Below are 21,894 nucleotides of genomic sequence, written 5' to 3' on the forward strand. Positions count from 1 at the left end.
GCGGGTGGGGGGCGCTGTCCGGCCCACGATGGTGCTGAAGCGCCGCCCCAGTCCTCCTGCGGCACCTCCTCAAGGGTGGGGTCCCAGCGGCCGCCCCGTGGGCCGCGCCGGCACCGTCCGCTAGGTGGCACCATTGCTCCGGCCAGCGGCTGTGGGTCCCCGACTCCGCGCGCGGAGGTCGTCGCGGGAGCCCCCGCGAGGGGCGAGGGGCGTGGAGGAACAGGACTCCCCAAGGAGGGTCCTGCGACCTCGTCGGCCACACCCCGGGCAGCTCCTCCTGGAGTCTGGATCCCACAGCCCCGTGTCGCCCCGGCTGCACAGCCCAGACGCAGCGGCGCGAAGGCTCGCCCCCAGTCCCCCCGCTGCGGTTCACCTGCGCGCATGCGCCGATCCAGCCGGCGCCCCGGGTCCGGACTGGCGCGACGGGGGCGGGGCCGGCGCGCTGGGGGCGGGGCCGCGGGCGCTGACTGACAGCCCGACTGCGCGGCCGGGACGGTCCCTCCGCTCCCGATCCGGCGGGAGGGGGGAGGGGCGGGATTTCCTGCGGGAGGCGCTGAGCCGGCGGTGGCAAAGGAGGAGAAAGGGGGCAGGGGCGCCGCGGGAGCCAGCGTCCCGAGTGCCAGGGGCCGAGCGGGGCCAGCCGGACCCCCGGCGGGGCGGCGGGGGAGAGGTGAGCCTGCGGGACGGGGCTGGGGTCGGCACCCTCGGGGGCGGGCACTAACTAACTTTTCGTGCGGGAGCGGCGGGCGCCCGTGCTCTGCGCGCCCCCCGCGCGCCCCCTCTTTTCCGTCCTCCCGCATCTGCCTCCCGGTGCCTCCCGCCGCTTTGTTCCCGGGGCAGGGCCGGGCTCGGCCGGGGGCTGCGGCGCTGGAGGGGCATTCCGGGGGGCGGGGGAGCCGGCCGGACCCTGGGCACTGCCCGCCGCGCCTTCCCCGCCCTGGCGCGGGCCGCGGGCCCCGAGGCGGGTGCCCTGGGCTTGGGCTCGGCGCGCGTGGGGAGTGAGGGGCTCCCGGCCGGGGCCCCCAGGCCTTCGCGGGTCTCCTGCCGCAAGTCTCTGGCAGCAAACTCGCCGCCACTGAGGAACTGACGTAAGCCTTTCTGCGGAGAAGCCGAGGGTCCGGGCGTCGGGTTCAGGCTGGGGGGTGGGCGCGGGAGCCCCAGGGGCCGGCGGCGCCCGGCTCCGTGTCTGTCCCCAGTCCCAGCTGCTCCCCAGCCCCACACGGGGGTGAGGCTGGGCCAGCAACAGGTGCTGGGAGGCTTCTCAGCCCAGCGTGTAAACCTGCCCCCGGAAATGGGGGAGCCGTAGGGGCCCCCTCCACCCCCTGGGGCTGGACGCCCCGCTGGGAAGGTGAGCCCAGGTAGGGGGGAAGCTGGGGGCAGGCGCGGCTCCCGGGAGTGACCCCTGCCCAGCCCCACCCCCTGGACCAACAGTTGTTTGTGGGTGCTGGTGCCGCGGGCTGCTGGCGTGGCCTGCCCGTGTGTGTCGTGCTGCCAAGGCCCCTCCTGCCCAAGGTTGAGGTGCTGCCAGGTGCCCCAGGGCCACGGTGACTCAGCCTCCCCCTCCCAAATGCCACCTCCCCCCTACACACACTGGGCGGGCATGGCGGCTCCCTTTCCTCTTGGTGTGGCTCGGCCCCTCCTTTCCCGCCGAGGGGCTGCCAGGGTGGGGTTTATATTTTTGCGGGGGGTGGGGTGGGGGGGAGTTCCCCGGCAGTCCTGTCCAGTCTGGCTCAGTCTCTGCCCCGAATCCGGGACCCTTGCAGGCTCCGGCCCGGCTGTCGGCAGAGGCTCCGCACCATTTCCCGACCCCGAGACGGGCCACCGCTGCAGCCTGAGGCCCGAGGGAATGCGCTCCAGGTGGGCACTGGTGCTCCCAAGCCAAGCCGGGAAGATTGGCGCGCCCAGTCCCAGCCCTTCCTGGGGCCGTCGGAAGCTGCAAGCTGATATCTGTCCAGATTCCCACAAAGCCTCCACCCCCTCGGAGACCGGCTTTCCTGCCTGTGGCGGCAGCTCCAGGAGCACCTGGCGGGAGTATCCGTCCCTGCTGGGGACACCAGACGCGCTGCCCTCCACGGCCATGGCCACCTGACGCCTCACCTCGGACCAGTTTCCCTGCCTCTGCCCTGGACCCCCAAGGCCGGAGCCGGAATGGGTCGTGAACAGGACTTGATCCTCGCAGTCAAGAACGGAGATGTGACTGGCGTTCAGAAACTGGTGGCCAAGGTCAAGGCCACAAAGACAAGTGAGTACCCGAAGGGGGTGGCCGCCCAGCTGATACCCTCCCCTGGGCGCTCAGGCTGCAGAGAAGCTGGGGGTGGGGTGGGGGCTCGCTGACCTGCAGGCGCAAGGAGGGAGGACTGTCTTGCTGGGGGTGCGCGCTGCACCTGCCTGGGAGAACAGAGAGGAAGCCGGTCCCTCCTGGCCGCAGGGTCTTTGCCTGCAAGGGGCAGGTTGATTGGCGGTTGCTCCGATTTCTGCTGCGGGCCAGACCGGCCTGGGCACTGGGCAGAGCAGGAAACAGCAGACCAGCATCGCTGGCTGCCCAGCTGCCTTCCACTGCGCTCTTTGGAGCTGCGGGGTCTCTGGCAGAGGGAGGGGAAAGAGCAAAGAGATCAGCCCCCCCCCCCCCCCCCGCACATGCACACAGCGAATCAGTACATCTCTGCCTTGGCCTCTTCACGTCATAGGGCGGCGTGGCGGGGGGGTGTCTGCAAGTTAGCTTTTCAAAAAAGCATTTTGTTTAAAAAAAATTCCAGCGCTGCCTAACCACTTGCTGGAGCTCCTTTCTCCCCTGATTACCTGCCTGTGTCCCTGGGATAGGTGTGGCCAGAGCTCATTTTCTGGAAGTTTCCACGTAGCCTGGGGGCTCTAGTTCTGACCAGGCCGTGGGAGCCCGATGTGCAGTGGCCGCGTCTGGGCTGCATCTCAGGTTCCTAGAAGTGGGGATTCCCCACCCCTGCAAGAACAGACAGCGAGTTTCACCCCGACCCCTCTGAGCCGTCCCTGGAGGCCCTGGGGCTGTGGCCTCGAGGTCCTAGGTAGGACCAGCAGAGCAGGAGGTGGTCCCTGCCGCCTGACAGGCCGGAGGAGAGGTTCCCCGGAGGGAGGGTCTCCCTTCAGGGGCTGGGGCTCACACCGGTGTAGGAAGGAGTCCCCTGGGCTATCGTAAAGGCATCTTATCCTCACCCACATCTAAGGGTGTGGGTGCTGAAGGGAGGATCTGCTGGCACACGCCCACCTGCACCCCAGGGTTGGGGAGACCCAGGGCACGGAGAGGGGGCACCGTCGGGGTGCTCCCTGTACCCCAGGGAAGTGGCTGCAAGGGGAGCCCGCCGTGAGAAGGAGGTCCCAGGAGAGAGGCCCAGGAATGGGAGTCACTCCCCCTCCCCCTCCCCCTCCCCCTTCACCTCTGTGTTGCTTTTGGCGAGCTGCCCAGTGGGGCCTTGGTCAGGCCGATGCTGGCCTCACAGCCCTGGGCCCTGGAAGTGGGGCCCACAGGAGGGCAGGCAGGAGGGGCTTGGAGGCTGGTGGCGGGAACCGCGTACCCCAGCTCCAGGAAGGATTGTGGGGGAAGAAAGAGGTGCCTTCCTCAGTCTGAAAGGGAGACTTCGCCTTGCACCTGCACCCAAGGGACGCTACAGGCCCCGGGGGCAGGGCCCTGGGACGGCTTTCCTAGACCTCCAAGAAGCTGGGGACAAACGTGAGCGCACAAGGTGACTTTTGCAAACTGCCGTTCATGGAGTGTTCTGTTCCCTTGGCTTCCCTGTGAGATAGGTGTTTCCATTTCACACGTGGGGAAGGTGATACTCAGAGAGGGTTAGTGACCTGCCCGAGGTCACACAGCCGTCCTGGGGCAGATGCGTGGCCCTCCCCCCACGCCCCCACCCTTGGCCGCCTGTCACAGTCACCTGGCGTTGTTCCGAAGGTGCAGGCTCCTGGCCTCCCCCGAAATCGGAGTGGTCAGAAAGGGCCTGGGCTCTGCAGAGGAGCGAGTTCTCCTGGGGGTTCGCACGCAGTTCCAGAAGCGGAGCTGGGAACACCTGCTCCCTACCCGAGGCGCAAAGAAACTGCCCCCCCGGGGGGGGGGCGGTCAGCGCTCGCCTTTTTCCTTTTGGGGGTGTGGCCAGAGCTTTCTGGTGTCCCAAGAGAGGCGCTCCCCCAGCCGGTCCCTCTGGTACCTGGCCTGCCCTCCGTGCCCCTACCAGGTGCTGTTCGGGGGAGGGGCGTGTTGCCCTGGCCTTGTCCCACCCTGTCCCCTCCCTGCTCTTTTTTCCAAGCATCTCCTCTGGCCAGAGGAAATGGAGTGGGCTGGGGTGGCCGGCTGAGCTCACATCCTCCGCCCGAGCCTAAATCAGGAGCAACCCTTCCACCCCCAGAGCCAGCCCGGGAAGGTTGTGCTGCCACGGAAGTGCCTGGAGCCACTGCCAGGAACACGACCCTCCACCCTCCCGCCAAGGTCCCGGCCCAGTCGCTGCGAGCCCCCCCCCCCCCCCCCCCGCCTTTCCGGCCATTGTTCTGGAAAGAACAGAGCCACCCAGCTGGCCCTGCCCCTGTTCCTGTGTCCCTCCTGTCACGTTGTCCTGCTCCGTCCTCACGGCCCAGGCAGGGTGAGGGCCTTTCTGTGTCTCCCCTGCTGACCCCAGCGTCTCCACTGAGGCTCGGAGAGGCACCATGGCCAAGGTCACATAGCCGGGGAGAGGCAGAGCACTGTGAACCGGGCACTTCCTGCCCCACGAGCCCCAGCTCAGTCCCCTGCTCCAAGAGGACTTCCCAGGGGGGCTAGCGAGGACTGGGAAGGCTGGTGCTCCCCAGCGGCCCCCACCCTTTCGCGCTCGTGTCCCCCCTTGTTCTGTTTGCCTTTCTGGTGTGGCTCTAAATGTAGCCGGCCCCTCCCTCCGCATCCCCTGCTCCCTACTGCGGGGTCGGCCCCTCCCTGCTGGAATGAGGCCCTGTCTTGCCCGGGGCTGCTGGGGTATTCAGGGGCCCACCAGGGCCTGGGGGACAGGCCTGGACCAGCGTGCTTGGCCCCCTGCCCGGCCTGGGTTGAGCCAGGCTCCCTCCTTCCCGGCAGGGGTGGGACCCCACAGGAGGCAGGGCCCAGGCGGCGGGCTTTGCCCTTCCCCACCCCAGCACTTCAAGGACTGCCCCCACCCGTGCCATGAACCCTGCCCCTGGGAGGTGGTGCCTCCGGCTGCCTGGCACCAGCCGGCAGAGCCCTGCCTGGGGCACGGACATCCCAGCCCGGAGCCTGCGGGTGCTGAGTCAGCAGGTGCTTCCCAGACGGGGTCCTGAGGAAAGTGGAGGACGCGGACAGCTCCTCGCGTTGTGCCAAGGAGCGCCGCGTGGTGACAGCGCCCGCCTTCGGCAGGCTGACGAGGGTCAGGCGCCGCACGTGGGCGGGCCCTGGGATCAGCCCGTGTCTCAGATGAGGTCCCTGAGCCTGAGGGGTTAAATGGCACCCCCGAGATCACACAGCTAGCACGCGACCGGGGCTGGGTGCAGGCCTGTCTGGTGGCCCCGAGGGAGGCCCCTCAGCCCAGGCCGGCGTCGTCCCTGCTCTTGAACACCTGGGCCCTGTCCTTTCTCCGCCTGCCTGCCGCCCCCTGCCTGGTCGGACAATGTGACTCTGACTTGCTGCCTGGCCGCGCAGGCAGGAATGTGAACCATGCGCCCGTGGGCCTGTCCGCGGAGGGGACATCACGCCAGTCCCCCGCCCCCCCAGCTCTATAAACAAGCCGGGTCAGGCTGGGCCGGGAGGCCAGGCCACTCCGTATCGGCTCCCTTGCTTCGCGCCCTCCAGCTGAGGGCGACCAGGCCAGGGTGGGGAGCCACAGGGGCGGCGCACGTCCAGGGCCATGGGGCAGGTGCTTTTCTGCATGCCGAGAGGTCAGCTGGCTTGGAGGGGGAGGGGGGAGGGTGCTGGAGGAGGGTGGGAGGACGGGCAGGTGGGTCGCAAACCCTGATGACCCCTGCCCTGGCCCCCAGAGCTCCTCGGCTCCACGAAGAGGCTCAATGTCAACTACCAAGACGCTGACGGGTGAGTGTGTCCCCTGCCCTCCCGAGAGCTGCTGGGGGCGGGGAGAGGGGTGGGAGGGGAAGACCCAGGGCCCGGTGCCCCTTTCTCCCAGCCTAGAGTTGGCCCTGGAAGTGGATTTGCTGGGAGCTCTGCATGCTGCCACCCACCTGCCCTTAGAGCTAGCCCTGAGTGAGGGGAGGGCCCGTCCTCCCTGGAGGGTAGGAGCCCTCGGGCCCCTGCTCCCACGGCCCCCTCCCCTGGGCAGACAAACGGGCCTCTCAGCGCAGACACTGAGCCCTTTCATGCTACGGCCCGGCTGCTGCTGCTCCCACGGCAGGGCTGCCGCGGGCGGCGGGCGGGGAACCCGTGCTTGGCAGCCCCCAGCTCGGGTTTGGGTCTGCAAGCCCAGGATTCGGGGGCTGAGGGCCACTGACACCACAGTGTGTGTCCCCCCACGCCAGCTTCTCCGCCCTGCACCACGCTGCTTTGGGGGGCAGCCTGGAGCTCATCGCTCTGCTGCTGGAGGCCCAGGCCACCGTTGACATCAAGGACAGCAATGGTGAGACCCCAGGGTGCCCCCGGCCCGGAGAAGACAGGGCCCGCCCCATACCGTGTGCCCAGGGCTTGCAAAGGGCCCCTCCCTCGTCACCAGCGCCTTCCTGGCTGGTGGCCGGTGCTGACCCCCCATTATTCAGACAAGGAGGTTGCACCGCTGTCCTGGGGTTACCACATCAACTGGGGTGGGGCCAGGGATACTGCGGCTTGGCCCCAGGCAGCCAGAGCGCCCCCTGAGCAGCCTTGGCTGAAGCCAGCATCACACGGCCTGGGGCTGTCCCCCTTCCCACCAGGCATGCGCCCGCTACACTATGCAGCCTGGCAGGGCCGCCTGGAGCCCGTGAGGCTGCTGCTGCGGGCCTCGGCAGCGGTCAACGCCGCCTCGCTGGACGGGCAGATCCCCCTGCACCTGGCGGCGCAGTATGGACACTACGAGGTGGTACGTGAGCTAGAAGCCGGGGTTGGTGCGGGGTCTGGGCCAGCGGCCAGGCCCCCTCACTCAGCTCCCCCACTGCAGTCAGAAATGCTCCTCCAGCATCAGTCCAACCCCTGCTTGGTCAACAAGGCCAAGAAGACGCCCCTGGATCTGGCCTGCGAATTCGGGCGGCTCAAGGTGAGGCCCGCAGCCCCTGCGGTGCTGGGTCCCAGGCGTGGGGGTGGGGGGATCTCAGGAGGAGGCTCTGATTGGGTGCTGGGTGCTGCAGGTGGCCCAGCTGCTACTGAATAGCCACCTGTGTGTGGCACTGCTGGAGGGCGAGGCCAAGGACCCATGTGACCCCAACTATACCACGCCCCTGCACCTGGCTGCCAAGAACGGCCACAGAGAGGTTATCAGGTACCCCCAGGCCCCCCCGTGGGGCCGTGGATGCTGCGGGGTCCTCTGGCTGCCCTCCCCCTTGCTCTCCAGCGCCCAGCCCCCGCCGGCCCTGTGACTCACTCACTCTGCCCACCACAGGCAACTCTTGAGAGCCGGGATTGAGATCAACCGCCAGACCAAGACCGGCACGGCGCTGCACGAGGCCGCCCTGTACGGCAAGACCGAGGTGGTACGGCTGCTCCTGGAGGTGGGTGTGCACGCCGGGCCTCTGCCAGGTGCCGAGACGGGCGGGGCAGGCACAGGGCGAGAGGACTGTGCCGCCGCAGAGGGCCGTTTTGTGTGAGTGGCGGGAAAGAGGCCCCACTGCCGTTGGAACAGCGCCAGGGCCGTGTGGCTGGGAGCGGACCGACTGGTTCAAGCCCGGGGCTGCCTCTCGCCGGCCGCGGGACCTTGAGCTTATCCTTGGCCCGGTCTCTGAGCTTGCGGTTCCTTGTCTGTAAAATCTTACTCCCGGGTGGCTGTGAGGATTAGGAGAGAGGACGGGGCAGGCACTCTACGCATGCTCAGGCCGCCCTGTGCTGCCAGGGAGGTGTGGATGTGAACATCCGAAACACGTATAACCAGACGGCGCTGGACATCGTGAACCAGTTCACCACCTCCCAGGCCAGCCGGGAGATCAAGCAGCTACTGCGGGGTGAGCGAGGGGGAGACCGGAGCACCCCCGCGGTGCCGGGACGCGGAGGCCGGGGGAGCGGATGCCGGGGGGTGCTGGGGGGTTGGACAGATGCCCTCAGGCCCCTCGGTGACACCTGCCCTCCCCTCCTCCTAGAGGCCTCGGGGGTCCTGAAGGTCCGGGCTCTCAAGGATTTCTGGAACCTCCACGACCCCACTGCCCTCAACATCCGGGCAGGGGACGTCATCACGGTAAGGGAGCCCGGGCAGCCTGTCCTCCTCTCCTTTCCTAAAGATTTCTTTCTTTATTTGAAAGTCAGAAAGACAGAGAGAGATGCTCCATCTGCTGGTTCACTCCCCAGATGGCACAATGGCTGGGGCTGGGCCAAGCTGGAGCCAGGAGCTTCTTCTGGGTCTCCCACGTGGGTGCAGGGCCCGAGGACTCGGGCCGTCCTCCACTGCTTTCCCAGGCCATTAGCAGGGAGCTGGATTGGAAGTGGAGCAGCCGGATTTCTAATCGGCACCCGTCTGGGATGCTGGCATTGCAGGCCGTGGCTCTCCCTGCTGTGCCACAGCGCCAGCCCCGACAGTCTCTCCTTTTCAAGTACAAGTTGGTGCTGTGGCTTCTTTACACACTTACTGTGCTACGGTCTTTACACACACGCACCTCTGTTTCTTTCCAAATCTAGGGGAAGTAGGTGTTACTACTTTGTTGTTGTTGTTAAAGATTTATTTACTTGAAAGGCAGAGTTAGAGAGAGAGGGAGAGGTCTTCCATCTGCTGGTTCACTCCCCAAATGGCTGCAATGGCCGGGGCTGGGCCAGGCCAAAGCCAGGAGCCAGGAGCGTCTTCTGGGTCTCCCATGTGGGTGCAGGGGCCCAAGGACCTGGGCCATCTTCTACTGCTTTCCCAGGCCATAGCAGAGAGCTGGATCGGAAGTGGAGCATCTGGGTCTCGAACTGGCGCCCATGTGGGATGCTGGCGTTGCAGGCCGCGGTTTAACCCACCTGGCCACAATGCTGGCCCCAATTAAGTAAAGTGTTGCCTGGGGGCGCACTGCCAGCAGGCTGCTGAGCTGGGTTTGTGTTCAGGCTGACTGGGGCTCGAGTGCGCATTCCCTGGAGGCACGTGGGGAGTGGGGCTGACTTGGGCTGCGGAGGCCAGCTCTGTGGGGAGAGGGGAGGGTAGGACTGGTCCACGCTGCAGGGACAGCCGCCTGCTCCGAGCAGGGAGTGACCACCCCCCCCCACCTGCCGCAGGTGCTTGAACAGCATCCTGATGGCCGCTGGAAGGGCCACATCCACGAGAGTCAAAGGGGCACGGACCGTGTGGGCTACTTCCCCCCGGGCATCGTCGAGGTGGTCAGCAAGCGGGTGGGCATTGCGGTGCCCCGCCTCTCCGCTGTGCCCACCCCGCTGCGCCCAGGCTTCCCCCGGACACCGCAGCCTGCTGACGACCCCCTGCACCCACTCACCTATGGCCAGCTCCCTCGGGTGGGCCTCAGCCCGGACAGCCCAGGTAGGTCCTCCAGAGGGCAGTACTGGCGCCTGGTTGGTTGTCTGGCTTTGGCACGCTGCCAGTCAGCTGTTGGCAGTGCCGACTGCGGCCTGAGCCCTGTGCTTTGCCCCCTGCAGCAGGTGACAGGAATAGCGTGGGCAGTGAGGGCAGCGTGGGCAGCATCCGCAGTGCTGGCAGTGGGCAGAGTTCTGAGGGCACCAATGGCCACAGCACCAGCCTCCTTATTGAGAATGCCCAGGTAGGAGCAGGGGGTGCTAGGACCAGGGACGGGCCCACCCCCACCCCCAACCGCCAGCTCCCCCAGCACTGAGTTGGCTCCTTCCCTGTCCGCAGCCGCTGCCCTCTGCCGGAGAGGACCAGGCGCTGCCAGCACTGCACCCCCCATCCCTGGCTGGTAGGAAGAGGAGATGGGACCTGGGCTGGCTAGGACAGGTGCAGGTGGGAGGCCGGGGGCGTGGTCCCCTTCCTCCAGCCGCCTGATTCCATTTCTCTCCTTCCTCGAAGACAACCTGAGCTACCGGCCTGTGGCCAGCTACCGCTCTGGGGAGCAGATCTCCACCCAGGACGTGAGGCCGGAGCAGCTGCTGGAAGGGAAGGTGAGTCCTCCGCTTGGGACGTCCTGGGGGCCTCGGGCCGGGAGGGGAGGCAGGGGACATGGGAGGGCTTTCCTGGGGGCACTTAAGTCCCCCTGAGACCAGGCCCCTTGGGGAGAGGCTGGAGCAGATGGGCTGGGCTGTGGCCTCGGCTCCTCCTCCCAGGCTCACTCCGCCCCTACCCGACAGGACGCCCAAGCCATTCATAACTGGCTGAGTGAGTTCCAGCTGGAAGGCTACACGGCCCACTTCCTGCAGGCCGGCTATGACGTGCCTACCATCAGCCGCATGACGCCTGAGGTCGGTGCTGCAGCCGGGGAGGGCCGGGCAGGGCCCCGCAGAGAGGCGGGGCAGGCGGCCTGACCGCCAGGCTCTGTGTGTGTGTGTGTGTGTGTGTGGCAGGACCTGACGGCCATCGGGGTGACCAAGCCTGGGCACAGGAAGAAAATCGCCTCGGAGATTGCCCAGCTCAGCATCGCCGAGTGGCTGCCCAACTACGTCCCGGTGAGCGGGCCGGGAGGGCACGGGTCCCGCCGAGCTGTGGCTTTGCGGCGAGGCCGGCCCGGAGCCAGTTCTCACCACGGCGCTGCTCTTCCAGGCCGACTTACTGGAGTGGCTGTGTGCGCTGGGGCTGCCCCAGTACCACAAGCAGCTGGTAAACAGCGGCTACGACTCCATGGGGCTGGTGGCCGACCTCACCTGGGAGGAGCTGCAGGAGATCGGCGTCAACAAGCTCGGTGAAGGCTTCGGCTGGGGCCTCCTGCGTGGGGGGGGATGGGGGGCAGGGTGTGTGTGTGTGCTGGGGCCTCCTGCGTGGGGGGGGATGGGGGGCAGGGTGTGTGTGTGTGTGTGTGTGTGCTGGGGCCTCCTGCACCGGGGTATGTGTGTGTGTGTGTGTGTGTGCTGGGACCTCCTGCGCTGGGGTGTGTGTGTGTGTGTATGTGTGCTGGGACCTCCTGCACCGGGGTATGTGTGTGTGTGTGTGTGTGTGTGCTGGGGCCTCCTGCGTGGGGGGGATGGGGGGCAGGGTGTGTGTGTGTGTGTGTGCTGGGGCCTCCTGCGCTGGGGTGTGTGTGTGTGTATGTGTGCTGGGACCTCCTGCACCGGGGTATGTGTGTGTGTGTGTGTGTGTGCTGGGACCTCCTGCGCTGGGGTGTGTGTGTGTGTGTATGTGTGCTGGGACCTCCTGCACCGGGGTATGTGTGTGTGTGTGTGTGTGTGTGCTGGGACCTCCTGCGCTGGGGTGTGTGTGTGTGTGTGTGCTGGGACCTCCTGCGCCGGGGTGTGTGTGTGTGTGTGTGCATGTGTGTGTGTGCTGGGACCTCCTGCGCCGGGGTGTGTGTATGTGTGTGCGTGTGTGTGTGTGCTGGGACCTCCTGCGCCGGTGTGTGTGTGTGTGTGTGTGTGTGTGCACTCTCCGAGAGAGGAGGGAACAGCTGCCTGGGGCGCCCTTCCCAGCCACTAACCGGAGGCTTCTCCACCCGGCTCAGGGCACCAGAAGAAGCTTATGCTGGGGGTGAAGAGGCTGGCGGAGCTGCGGCGGGGCCTGCTACAGGGGGAGGCCCTAGGCGAAGGTGGGCGCTGGCCGGCCAAAGGTCCGGAGCTGATGGCCATCGAGGGGCTGGAGAACGGGGAGGGCCCAGCCGGGACTGGCCCACGCCTCCTCACCTTCCAGGGCAGCGAGCTGAGCCCAGAACTACAGGCAGCCATGGCAGGGGGTGGCCCTGAGCCACTCCCCCTGCCCCCTGCTCGCTCCCCCAGCCAGGAGAGCATCGGTGCCCGCTCACGGGGGTCTGGCCACTCACAGGAACACACTGCCCCCCAGCCCTGCGGAGGCGACCCCAGCACCCCCCAGGAAAGGAACCTTCCAGAGGGCACAGAGCGGCCTTCTAAGCTTTGCTCCCCACTTTCTGGCCAAGGAGCCCCCCCTTATGTTTTCATGTACCCCCAGGGCTCGCCCTCCAGCCCGGCCCCAGGGCCACCTGCTGGTGCACCCCGGGCCTTCTCCTACTTGGCCGGCGCCCCTGCTGCCCCCCCAGACCCACCTCGGCCCAAGCGCAGGTCCCATAGCTTAAGCCGCCCCGGCCCTGCAGAGGGTGAGGCTGAGGGGGAGGCCGAAGGGCCGGTGGGCAGTGCCGTGGGCAGTTATGCCACCCTTACCCGGCGACCAGGACGCAGCGCCCTCGCCCGCACCAGCCCTAGCCCGGCCCCAACGAGAGGGGCTCCTCGGAGCCAGTCCTTTGCTCTCCGGGCCAGGCGCAAAGGCCCCCCGCCCCCGCCTCCCAAGCGCCTCAGCTCTGTCTCTGGCCCCACCCCGGAGCCAACGCCACTTGATGGAAGCCCAGGCCCCAAGGAGGGGGCCCCAGGGCCCCGAAGACGGACGCTGAGTGAACCAGCTGGTCCCCCAGAGCCTCCCTGCCCGCCTGCCCCACCTGGCCCCGCGTCGGACACAGAAGAGGAACCAGGCCCTGAGGGGACACCCCCGTCTCGGGGCAGCTCGGGAGAGGGCCTGCCGTTCGCGGAGGAGGGCAACCTGACCATCAAACAGCGGCCGAAGCCAGCCGGGCCCCTACCCCGGGAGACACCCGTACCCCTCGGCCTCGACTTCAACCTCACAGAGTCGGACACTGTCAAGCGGAGGCCCAAGTGCCGGGAGAGGGAGCCGCTGCAGACGGCCCTGCTGGCCTTCGGGGTGGCCAGTGCCACCCCCAGTCCCTCTGACCCCCTGCCCTCCCAGGCCACCGGCGAGGCCCCCTCCCCAGCGTCCTCCGGCCCTCCCCAGGCCGAGCCTAGCAGCCTTCCGTCTCCAGGAGCTCCGGCGCCCCCTGCTCCCCACTCAGTCACTCAGCCCCCTGTGACCCTGGCACCCTCATGCCCTGGACCCAGTCTGGAAAACCCCACAGGCAGTCGGCGGAATGGGGAGACTGAGCCCCCAGCTGCGCCCTCTGCTCTCCTGAAGGTGCCCGGAGCAGGTAGGAGGGCTGGGTTCTGCAGAGAGGGGCGCTGTGTGGAGGTCGCCACCAGCCCTGCCAAACCACTAGCCTCTTTGTCTCTACAGGAACCGCCCCCAAGCCTGTGTCGGTGGCCTGCACACAGCTGGCTTTTTCTGGTCCTAAGCTGGCTCCCCGGCTCGGCCCCCGCCCGGTACCCCCTCCCAGGCCTGAGAACGCCGGGGCTGCAGGCCCAGGCCAGGCCCAGCAGAGGCTGGAGCAGACCAGCTCGTCCTTGGCGGCAGCACTGAGGGCCGCAGAGAAGAGCATTGGCGCGGAGGAGCGTGAGGGGTGAGGGTGCTGGGTGCTGGGTGCTGGGACGGCTCCCCAGGTCCCTGGGAACGCTGGAGAGGGAGGCAGCAGGCCGAGCCTGCTCTGGCCTGCTTAGGCCGGTCCCGTCCTCTGAACCTCTGCACACATCTGCAAGGAGAGGAGTGAACTGCGGCCTCAGGAGGCTGTGACGTGTAGGGGTGACGCACACGGCGCCTGGGGGGGTGGCACACACAGCGCCTTCCCGGGGTGGCCAGCTGCAGGCCACTGGCCAGTCTCATCAGGCCTTCTCTTTGCCACAGCCCCCCTGGCACCTCCACCAAACACATCCTGGACGACATCAGCACCATGTTCGACGCCCTGGCTGACCAGCTGGATGCCATGCTGGACTGAATGTGACCGCCTGTGGCCCTCAGTGGTGCCCAGCGTGACTGGCGGTGTCCCCGTCTTGCCCTGGCATGGAAGAGTCCCTCCACCCTGGAGAGACGGAGGCGTGGGCCAGGCTGAAGCCTGTCCTGTGGCTGTGAGCACAAGGCTAGTGGGGCAGTCCTGTGGCAGAGGCCCAGGGGGCTTGTCAGCCTCCACCAGCTGAGGGGCCCCTACTGCAGAGCCCCCCCTGTGTCGTCTGACCAGGCTTGGGATCCTGGGAGGGGGGTGCTTTACCTGCCCCAACCCCTGTCTCGAGTCCGTGTGCCAAGGGACACCTCTGGCCACCGGCCGTGCTGCCCTAGCACTCAGGCTTTGGCAGGAGGCAGCGTGCCTGGCTGGGCCACCCCCACTCCCACGCAGGTGCACACAGGACATGCCCTCCTGGCCAGCTCCTGCCCCGCCATCCCACTGGGAGGCCGGCAGGGGTGGGAGGCGGCAGGATCAGCAGATGCCTCACACACCTTCCCAGAGTCCAAACTTTTTCAACTGTAAATGTTATTTTTTAAGCAGAGAGAAGTGCATATATTTTAAATGAGATTTATTCTATCTATTAACCGCCTGAGAGGACACAGTGGGGGAGGGAGTTTGGACCCCAACAGGTGCCCACTGGCCCCTCAGGGCTAGAGGCCTGACCTGGCTGGTGCAGGCCCCGCCTCTGTCACCGCTCACCTCTTCCCCCAACTAACACCAATGAAAACGTCATTCCACGCAAGCAGGCTGTGTGTTTGCATCTGTGCCTCAGGGTCTCACCTGAGCAGACCCCCGGGGCCACCCACCGATGGGGAAGGAGGGAGGTGTTGGGACTCCCCTCGGCCCCCACGGCCTGAGGAGGGGGCAGACCCCTCCGTGGCTGCCTCAGGGACCAGCCACAGGTTTTTCTTCAGCAATTTACAAGTTTTAATACAAACCAGTCTACATTCATTCCTAAAAGGCTCATTTCCAGTAAAAAATATACACCAATAGAAACTTCGCAAGGAGAATGAGGGCTGGGGCTACAGGAGCCCTGGGCCGGATCCCCAAGAGGGACCTGGGGCCGGTTGAGCACAGGGACTGGAAGGGGCTCGGGCGAGGGGCCCTTCTCCAACTCCAGGCCCAGGCTGAGACCCACACAGAGAGGGGTCTTCAGGGCCACACCCAGGCCTCGTGCAGAAGGTGGGATGAGCAGCGGCGGGGAGGATGTGTCACCGCCCATTCAGCCCCCGCCACGGCAGCAGCCATTGCTCTTCAGAAAGGGCAATGGGGAGGGGGGAGGGTCCTAAGGGCCCCCCACCAAGGCTGAGGTCAGATATTCAAGAGTGCCCAGGGGAGAGTCAGGGTGGTCATGACCGGCCGGGGCCACTGCCGGTCACCTCCAGGACAAGCCCCGGAGGTCAGGAAGACTTCCAGCGCCACAGGGCACAAGAGAAACCCTGGGACCTTCACGGTGCCAATCCTCCAGACTCAGAAATGGGCCCGGCTGCAGCCCCAGGGGCGGGGCAGCCAGGACCGCCAGGCAGCGGCTCAGAAGGGAGAGTTCATGCCCAGCTTGGTTTCAAACTGCAGCTTCTGTCGCTTCTGGTAGCGCACACGGACCCTGGTGAGGTGAACGTCCAGGTTGGCACCGGCCCTCACCAGAGGACAAGGAGCAGGACGCCAGTGGCAGCGGGAGGGCGGGGCATGGGCAAGACGGGGCGGTGAGGTGAGGGGACACGCGGGAGCCCAGGGGCAGGTGCCCTGCCGGCAGCTCACCGAATCTCGTGCAGCTTTACGATCTCGTTGGTGACCACCACGAGGACCAGGGACAGGCAGCCCAGGAGCCACGTCAGCAGCGGCACGTCCTCCAGGCCAAAGTGGACGCGGCTGTCCCTGTGCGTCCACAGCTGCAGGTCCACCACCGTCTGGACCACCTGGCCCAGCAGGCTGCAGGAAGAGGGGTGGCCCCACATGAACCCCAAGTCTGCTGGCTTCTTCCCAGCCTCCTCACCACAACAGCTCAAGGAGGGCACCCTCATCCTAGCCCTGGCCCGCAGTGCCCACTCAGGGCTACTCACACCACAGGCACCGTCACAGCCCACCAGAGGTTCGTCAAGGGGCTCTTTCTCCACAGGGGCTTGGTGCGATGCACGTGGGTGATGGAGATGAAGACTGGCAAGAATGGGGTTGGGGCAGGGTGTCAGGCTCCCCACTGGCCCAAGGACTCGCCCCCCACCCCCAGCCTCCACCCCAGGGAGACCCCTCACCGGTGTGTAGGACAATCAGGGCAGCTGTGAGCTTCTGAGCTGACAGCAGCCCGTTGGCGAAGTCCCCGAACCAGGCTGGAGCCCTGGCGTCGTCGCTGCCAAAGCAAGACACGGGCTCAGGCTCCGCTCCCGTGGGCCTGGGGCGCAGCGGCCGGAGGGCGGGGCAGCACGGGCCGGGACCCACCTGCGCAGCAGGATGGAGGAGCAGCTGGTGAGGTTGCGGGCCCGGGAGCTGTCGCAGAAGCTCTGCAGTGTGAAGCCGAAGCAGACGAGGCACGAGGTGATGGTGAGGCTGAACTTGAGCAAGAAGCAGAGCAGGAAGTAGTGCTGGGTCTGGGGAGGAGGCAGGCCGCTCACTGCCGGGCGGGTGGCTCTGGTGTGGCCTGGCGCCCAGCCCGGCTTGCTCACAGGTTCACACTCAGTGAATGGGGGCGCTGAGGGGCGGCCCAGCTCCTCTTGGAGGTGAGCAAAGACGGAGCCGAGTGCTGGCTTCCCAGTTCCGGTGGGGGAGTTCCCCGTGCTGGTCTCCCCGGAGCCTCAGCCCCCTGCACACACTTGCACCCTCCCCGAGAGGCCCAGCTCACCTTCTTAGGGATGGACTGAAGGTTTTTCCCCGTGGCCATAGACATAATGGAGCTGTGGGGGGGCTTCCCCAGGAGAGAAATGCTGAAAAGCAGAGGTTGGGCAGAGATGGAAACCGAGCTGCTGTCCCCCAGATCTCATGGGGGAAGGCTAGGGAGTCGTGGGAGTTTGGTCAGGCCTGGTGGGGCGACGGAATAAGCCCAGGGAGTCTCCTCAGAGCCCTCTGCACCACAGCAGATGGGCCCTGCGTGGCTCTTCCAGAACCCTGGGCCCCCGTGCGTTCTGGAACGTCCGGCCCCACCTGCCTGGCCAGGCACAGACAGGCTGCGTGGCCTCTCACCTGAGAAGAGGGTAGCAGAAACAGGACAGCCACAGGATGTCAGTGGTGCTCAGGAGTGGGGGCAGCTGGACCAGGCAGGAAAGGAACTAGTCAAGGAGAGAGTCCAGGAACCGCGATTAGATTCTGGCAAATAATACGACCCTAGCGGCCCCTGGCTGCCCTGAGCCATGCCTGGACACGCTCACAGCTTGGCTGGGAGGGGCTGGGGCTGGGGAGAGCCCTATTCTGTGAATGGGGCACCTGCCACAGCCTCAGGGGTCTCACAGAGGCTCCGGGGACACCCTGGCAGTGCTGCTACCCCGCCTCCCTCGTCAGACCCACAACTGACTCTCGCTCACCTGGATGACCACAAGGGTCAGCTGGCACTGCAGCAAGAAGAGGAAGCACTTGCGGATGCCGTAGGTGGCATGCCGGGCCTGTGGACCAAGAGGGACAGGTTAGGGCCCAGGCCTCCCCACCAAGTGTAGCTGAGAGCCACGTGCTCACGGTGTTCATGCGAGGAAGGTGGGGAGAGCTGCCCGGCAAGGGCACGAGGCCCAGGGGGCCAGGCCTCACCCCTGCCCCTGCCCCCGCCCCTGCCTGCTCGATGAGCCGGATGATGCTGATGGTCTAGGCCTCACCCCCGCCCCTGGCCGCCCAGGCAGGTGCTGCGCCCCCCACCCCGCCCCCGCCCCCACCCCCACCTGCTCGATGAGCCCGATGATGCTGATGGTCTAGGCCTCACCCCCTGCCCCTGCCCCTGCCCCCGCCCCCACCCCACCCCTGCCCCCGCCCCTGCCTGCTCGATGAGCCCAATGATGCTGATGGTCTAGGCCTCACCCCCCGCCCCTGGCCACCCAGGCAGGCGCTGAGCCCCCCACCCCGCCCCTGCCCCCACCTGCTCGATGAGCCGGATGATGCTGATGGTCTCCTCCTGGCGGAAGCTCAGGGAACAGGGCAGGCTGTTGAGCTGTCCTGACAGCTGCAGGGGGGAAAGGCCCTCTGAGGCCTGGGCCATGCTGGTGCTGGTGGCGTAGCCGAAGGTCTCCCAGGAGCAGCGGGATGGGTACAGCGGATCCAGGGCAATGCTGCGGAAGCAAGACCCACCCATCAGCTGCACTTGGGGAGACCCTTCTCCCCACAGGACTGGCGCTCATCCTCTTCTCCCACCGTGCCGGTGCCTGGGTCCCCGCAAGGGCAAGGCGAGCCGGGGCACACCCCCAGCCCCATGCAGGCCTGCCGGGCTCAGGAGGTGGGGCTGGTCGGCGCGAGGGGCCCGCCTGACCTGATGTCGCTCTGCAGGAAGAGGCAGCTGTTGCGCAGGTTGGCCGAGCTGCCCAGGCAGCAGGTCACCTCCCCGTACTCCTGCATGATCTTTATCATCTCACACATGGCTGGGGGCAGCGGGGAGGGCACGGGAGTCAGGCAGGTGGAACCCCAGGGGGACTCGGGGCAGACACGCATGGGACAGCAGAGCAGGAGGCAGCGGGAGACAGGCTCCTCTTGGGAACAACCCCACCCCACGGGAACACTGTCACTTCTGTCTAGTGCGGGCGAGCCCACAGCTCTAGGCAAACTCGACTCCCCAGCCCAGGTTTCTCCACTCCGTGCATGGGAACACCGTATCTCCTTCAAGGAGCCCAGGGGGAGCCTGGCCAAGCTCAGCAGAAGGGGCCGGGTGCCCGAGTGCCCACAGACACAGCACTCACTCTCAGGGGTGCAGTCGGTGAAGAGGGGCACCAGCAGGGGCACGTTGTCGATGTTCTGCAGGTGGGGCCGCACCTGGTGGATGCCCCGGGGCAGCTTGGCCTGGCGCGAGCAGAGACGTAGCCTCAGACTCAGGATCTGCCTTCACTTGCTGTCCCTCCTCCCTCCTCTCTGTCCCTGGGCCAGCCGGCACCACTCCAGGGGTGCAGGGGACAGATCCTGCCATTGTACCCGGTTGCAGTCCTCCAGGAAGCTGGGGATGTCGCTGTCTGTAGGCTGGAAGCTGATGAGGTCCGAGTGACCCTCCTCCTCCATGAGCAGGAGCCCTTCTGCATCGTCCCGGGACACTGTGGGGATCAGAGCCCGCCCCCACCTGGGGGTCAGCCTTCCGGGGGAGGGGCTTCCCATGCCCTGCGGATCCACAGTACTTCCTGCCTACAGGTCACCCCTCTCCGCTGACTGCTGGCTAACGCAGGGACAGTAGGGCCATTTTCCAAGGGAATGTACTTGTCGGGGTGGATCTAAGGAGGCTCCAAGGAGGGAAAAGAAACCTCTGACCCCTTCCCAAAACAGGCGTCTGCCCTCACCCTGGTTGAGGTCGTCATGCAGGGAGCCTGCGTGGCTGGGGCTGGACGGGGGGATCTCGGAGCCAGGCATGTCGCCATTGGGCGTGAGGGAGATGTGGCAGTTCCAGCCTGTCTCCAGACCCATCTTTTCTGCAAACACCTGTGTGAGTAGATGGCAGTGGGCAGACAGGCCCAAGCCCGAGAGGAAAAGGGGCAGGGAGAGCAGAGGGAGAGCCACCTACCTTGCTTTTGAGTTCATCCTCCAAAGAGAAGTAGACGAAGCGGATGCAGGCATTGACCAGCCCGTCGATGAGGCGCACGATGTCCAGCCGGGCCTGGTACTGGGAGGACACCATGCCCATGAAGATCTGGCCACTCAGGGCCTGCATGCAGTCTTCCTTCTCCAGCACCTCCCCGATCCCTTCTTCAGGCAGGCACAAGGCACAGAGGCCGGCCAGGACGCGGCCAGGACACCCGGGAACCGGCAGATTCCAGGAGGCAGCCCGGGGCCACACACGCAGGTGCCACACCCAAATCATGATCACGCAGGCCCCAGGGGACCACACACACACACACACACACACAGCCACGCGCACACACAGCCAAGACACAGGAGAAAAGACAATGAAGGGACTCATCAGTCAGGTGGCCACACCAGGGAGCCACGGCACGGCGTGGCCACAGTTCCCACCCAGCCCTGCTCCAGGGCTCCAGGACCAGCCCCACCCTCAGCTTCCATTCACAGTCGCTTGGGTTCCTAAGACCCAGCGAGTGTGTGTTGGGCAGCGTGGCAGTGGGAGAGGGCCTCCGAGTCCCTGCACCTAACAGTGTCGGCGACCCAGGCTTTCGTGTGAGTCTGATGCGGTTAACTCTCTATAAATGTACAATTGCTCTGACCTTCCAAGAAAGCATTTCCCTTTGTATCTGTTTAGAGCTTTTCTGTTTACAGAAAAGAAATGAGAGAGGCCCCAAAGTCACCAGCTGGTGAGAGCCATGGCTGGCGTGCTGGTCCCTGAGCGGTGCTCCCAGTGGTGCCCGGCCCCAGCGCCCGGCCCTCTCGGGCAGGCGCCTGTGCTACCGTCAGAGCTCCAGCTGTTGCGGCGGGCGCTCGGCTTGATGGGGACGGCGCTGGGCAGCTCGCACATGGTGAAGATGCTGCTCTGGCCGGGCACCTGCACCAGCTCAATGCACTTGCCGTTCAGCTGAGAGGACAGAGCGCAGCTCATGGGCTTGTAGGCGAAGGCGGAGCAGTACCCAGACAGGCAGGCTCGCTGGTAGAAATCCAGCACTTTCTTTCTGCCAGGGGAGCAGGGTGGGAGTGAGACGAGCGGTCCCCAAATGCCACAGGCCTGCGAGCTGGGCAGGTGGGCCAGGGAGCTGCTCACCCACCTGTCAGAGCCTGAGAGAGGGTAGATGTCAGCGCCATCCCAGAAGTCTGTGCAGGCCTCCAGGACCACATCAGCTGTGCCATGGGACAGCATCTGCTCTGTGCCTGAGTGGGCAGCGTAAAGAAAAAGCCAAGCCTGAGGGCCCCTCCCGCTGACCACCAGGTGCACACTGCCACCTTGATAAGGTGCTGAGGAGCCCCTGACAGAGGTCATGCCCAGGCCTCACGGTCACAGGCCCCGAGGGAACGCCTCGGGCTGGCAGTGCACACTAGATTCCAGTTCGTTGGACAACCCGTCCCTCGTGGTCACCTCCATCCCAGCCTTGGTCCTCAGTGCAACCCCTGCATCTGCCCCGTCCTCCCGAGAAACGGGCAGGGCAGGGCACGGCCCCCACCAAGCCTGGCTCACTGGTGCTGGTGTCCTTGATAAAGAGGCTGATCATGTGGCTGAGGGGAGGCCGCCGCTTGGTGACACAGGAGAGCCGCCCCACGGAGGTCTCCTTCGCCGTCTCGGCGCTGGGGAGGCGGTACAGCGCCAGGTGGTTCTCCTGCTTGAAGAGCTCCTTGGCCCCAGGAGTAAAACCTGCAGGACGAGGGCCGGAGCTTAGGGCCCCCAGGCGGAGGCTCACAGCCCTCCAGTCCCCTCAAAGCCGGGAGGACCCCGTTGGTCCGACTGGTGCCTGGCCCCTTTTCACCCAACCATGGGGCAACTTTCACACGCAGCAGTGTTTGACTGAAGGGGACGACCGGAAGCCAAAGAGCGGACAGAGCTTGGGGCTGGGTCGTTAGGAGTCAGGGCTGGGCTCCTAGTCACCCTGCCTGTGAGCGCCTACCGATGAGGCGGGCCAGCTCGCAGAGGCCCCAGGGCACGTGCACGGGCAGCACGGCGCTGTGGCTCTCCTGCAGTGCGATGTTGCACAGGTGGTCTGAGAAGCGGCACAGGCGCTCGGTGACGCTGGCATTGCACAGGTTCAGCAGCACGTTGAGGCCCAGGGGCTTGAGGGAAGTGAGGTGCAGCTGCCAGTTGGAGTCATCGAACTGGATGCAGGAGGGGTTCTGCTGGTCCTGGGACAGGCTCAGCATCTCCAGATGGTAGTCGCACACAAAGTCCTCTGCCTCATAGGGGTCACCCTCTGTCCCAGGCTGCGCCTGCAAGGGCCATGGGGGGGAGGGGGTGAGGGCAGGCCCTGCATCCACCGTCCTCCCAGTAGGCAGAGGGCTCCTTTCCTCTGCTGCCCGACGCCGGCCCAGAAA

At 66.3% G+C, this 21,894-nt stretch overlaps 2 protein-coding genes and 1 long non-coding RNA gene across 27 annotated transcripts in view; 1 reads left to right on the plus strand and 2 right to left on the minus strand.

The window, feature by feature from the left end:
- The first annotated feature begins 458 nt into the window (after nucleotides 1–458).
- CASKIN2 (CASK interacting protein 2) lies at nucleotides 459–14,572 on the plus strand. Of its 2 annotated transcripts, XM_070060315.2 has the most exons (20): nucleotides 459–670; nucleotides 1,764–2,242; nucleotides 5,986–6,037; nucleotides 6,478–6,575; nucleotides 6,865–7,010; nucleotides 7,089–7,184; nucleotides 7,276–7,406; nucleotides 7,527–7,635; nucleotides 7,974–8,082; nucleotides 8,218–8,312; nucleotides 9,320–9,578; nucleotides 9,695–9,816; nucleotides 9,912–9,972; nucleotides 10,083–10,174; nucleotides 10,361–10,471; nucleotides 10,574–10,675; nucleotides 10,770–10,908; nucleotides 11,662–13,143; nucleotides 13,230–13,452; nucleotides 13,734–14,572. In XM_070060315.2, the coding sequence occupies exons 2-20, from the start codon at nucleotides 2,149–2,151 to the stop codon at nucleotides 13,822–13,824; spliced, it is 3,612 nt and encodes a 1,203-aa protein (XP_069916416.2). In that variant the 5' UTR covers nucleotides 459–670; nucleotides 1,764–2,148; the 3' UTR covers nucleotides 13,825–14,572. The 2 variants fall into 2 exon arrangements, with proteins under 2 accessions (XP_069916416.2, XP_089174087.1); XM_089317961.1 differs by lacking the exons at nucleotides 459–670; nucleotides 1,764–2,242 and adding an exon at nucleotides 5,776–5,886.
- LOC149121076 (uncharacterized) lies at nucleotides 2,799–4,108 on the minus strand. Its single transcript, XR_016224093.1, has 3 exons — nucleotides 3,978–4,108; nucleotides 3,909–3,940; nucleotides 2,799–2,933 (listed from the first exon to the last, which is right to left on the minus strand). It is a non-coding gene; the product is annotated as an uncharacterized LOC149121076 (long non-coding RNA).
- Nucleotides 14,382–21,894, minus strand: part of TMEM94 (transmembrane protein 94) — a 39,692-nt gene continuing 32,179 nt past the window's right edge. For 16 of the 24 annotated variants that reach the window (XM_070060310.2, XM_051838429.3, XM_089317952.1 and 13 more), the window contains 18 exons: nucleotides 21,474–21,789; nucleotides 21,050–21,223; nucleotides 20,643–20,745; nucleotides 20,332–20,549; nucleotides 19,496–19,677; nucleotides 19,275–19,413; nucleotides 18,919–19,034; nucleotides 18,690–18,789; nucleotides 18,266–18,374; nucleotides 17,879–18,068; nucleotides 17,340–17,417; nucleotides 17,002–17,087; nucleotides 16,664–16,745; nucleotides 16,264–16,412; nucleotides 16,080–16,174; nucleotides 15,891–15,984; nucleotides 15,589–15,759; nucleotides 14,382–15,433 (listed from right to left, as the gene is read on the minus strand). In XM_070060310.2, coding sequence (XP_069916411.1) covers nucleotides 15,361–15,433; nucleotides 15,589–15,759; nucleotides 15,891–15,984; nucleotides 16,080–16,174; nucleotides 16,264–16,412; nucleotides 16,664–16,745; nucleotides 17,002–17,087; nucleotides 17,340–17,417; nucleotides 17,879–18,068; nucleotides 18,266–18,374; nucleotides 18,690–18,789; nucleotides 18,919–19,034; nucleotides 19,275–19,413; nucleotides 19,496–19,677; nucleotides 20,332–20,549; nucleotides 20,643–20,745; nucleotides 21,050–21,223; nucleotides 21,474–21,789 — 2,475 coding nt within the window. In that variant the 3' untranslated portion in view covers nucleotides 14,382–15,360. Of the gene's footprint in view, nucleotides 15,434–15,588; nucleotides 15,760–15,890; nucleotides 15,985–16,079; nucleotides 16,413–16,663; nucleotides 16,746–17,001; nucleotides 17,088–17,339; nucleotides 17,418–17,878; nucleotides 18,069–18,265; nucleotides 18,375–18,689; nucleotides 18,790–18,918; nucleotides 19,035–19,274; nucleotides 19,414–19,495; nucleotides 19,678–20,331; nucleotides 20,550–20,642; nucleotides 20,746–21,049; nucleotides 21,224–21,473; nucleotides 21,790–21,894 lie in introns of all 24 variants that reach the window. The other 8 variants (XM_089317953.1, XM_089317957.1, XM_051838428.3 and 5 more) reach the window with 2 other exon arrangements.

The sequence above is a fragment of the Oryctolagus cuniculus genome, chromosome 17 (genome assembly GCF_051225735.1).
Source record: "Oryctolagus cuniculus isolate XC-2025 breed Fujian yellow rabbit chromosome 17, ASM5122573v1, whole genome shotgun sequence".
Taxonomy (NCBI): domain Eukaryota; kingdom Metazoa; phylum Chordata; class Mammalia; order Lagomorpha; family Leporidae; genus Oryctolagus; species Oryctolagus cuniculus.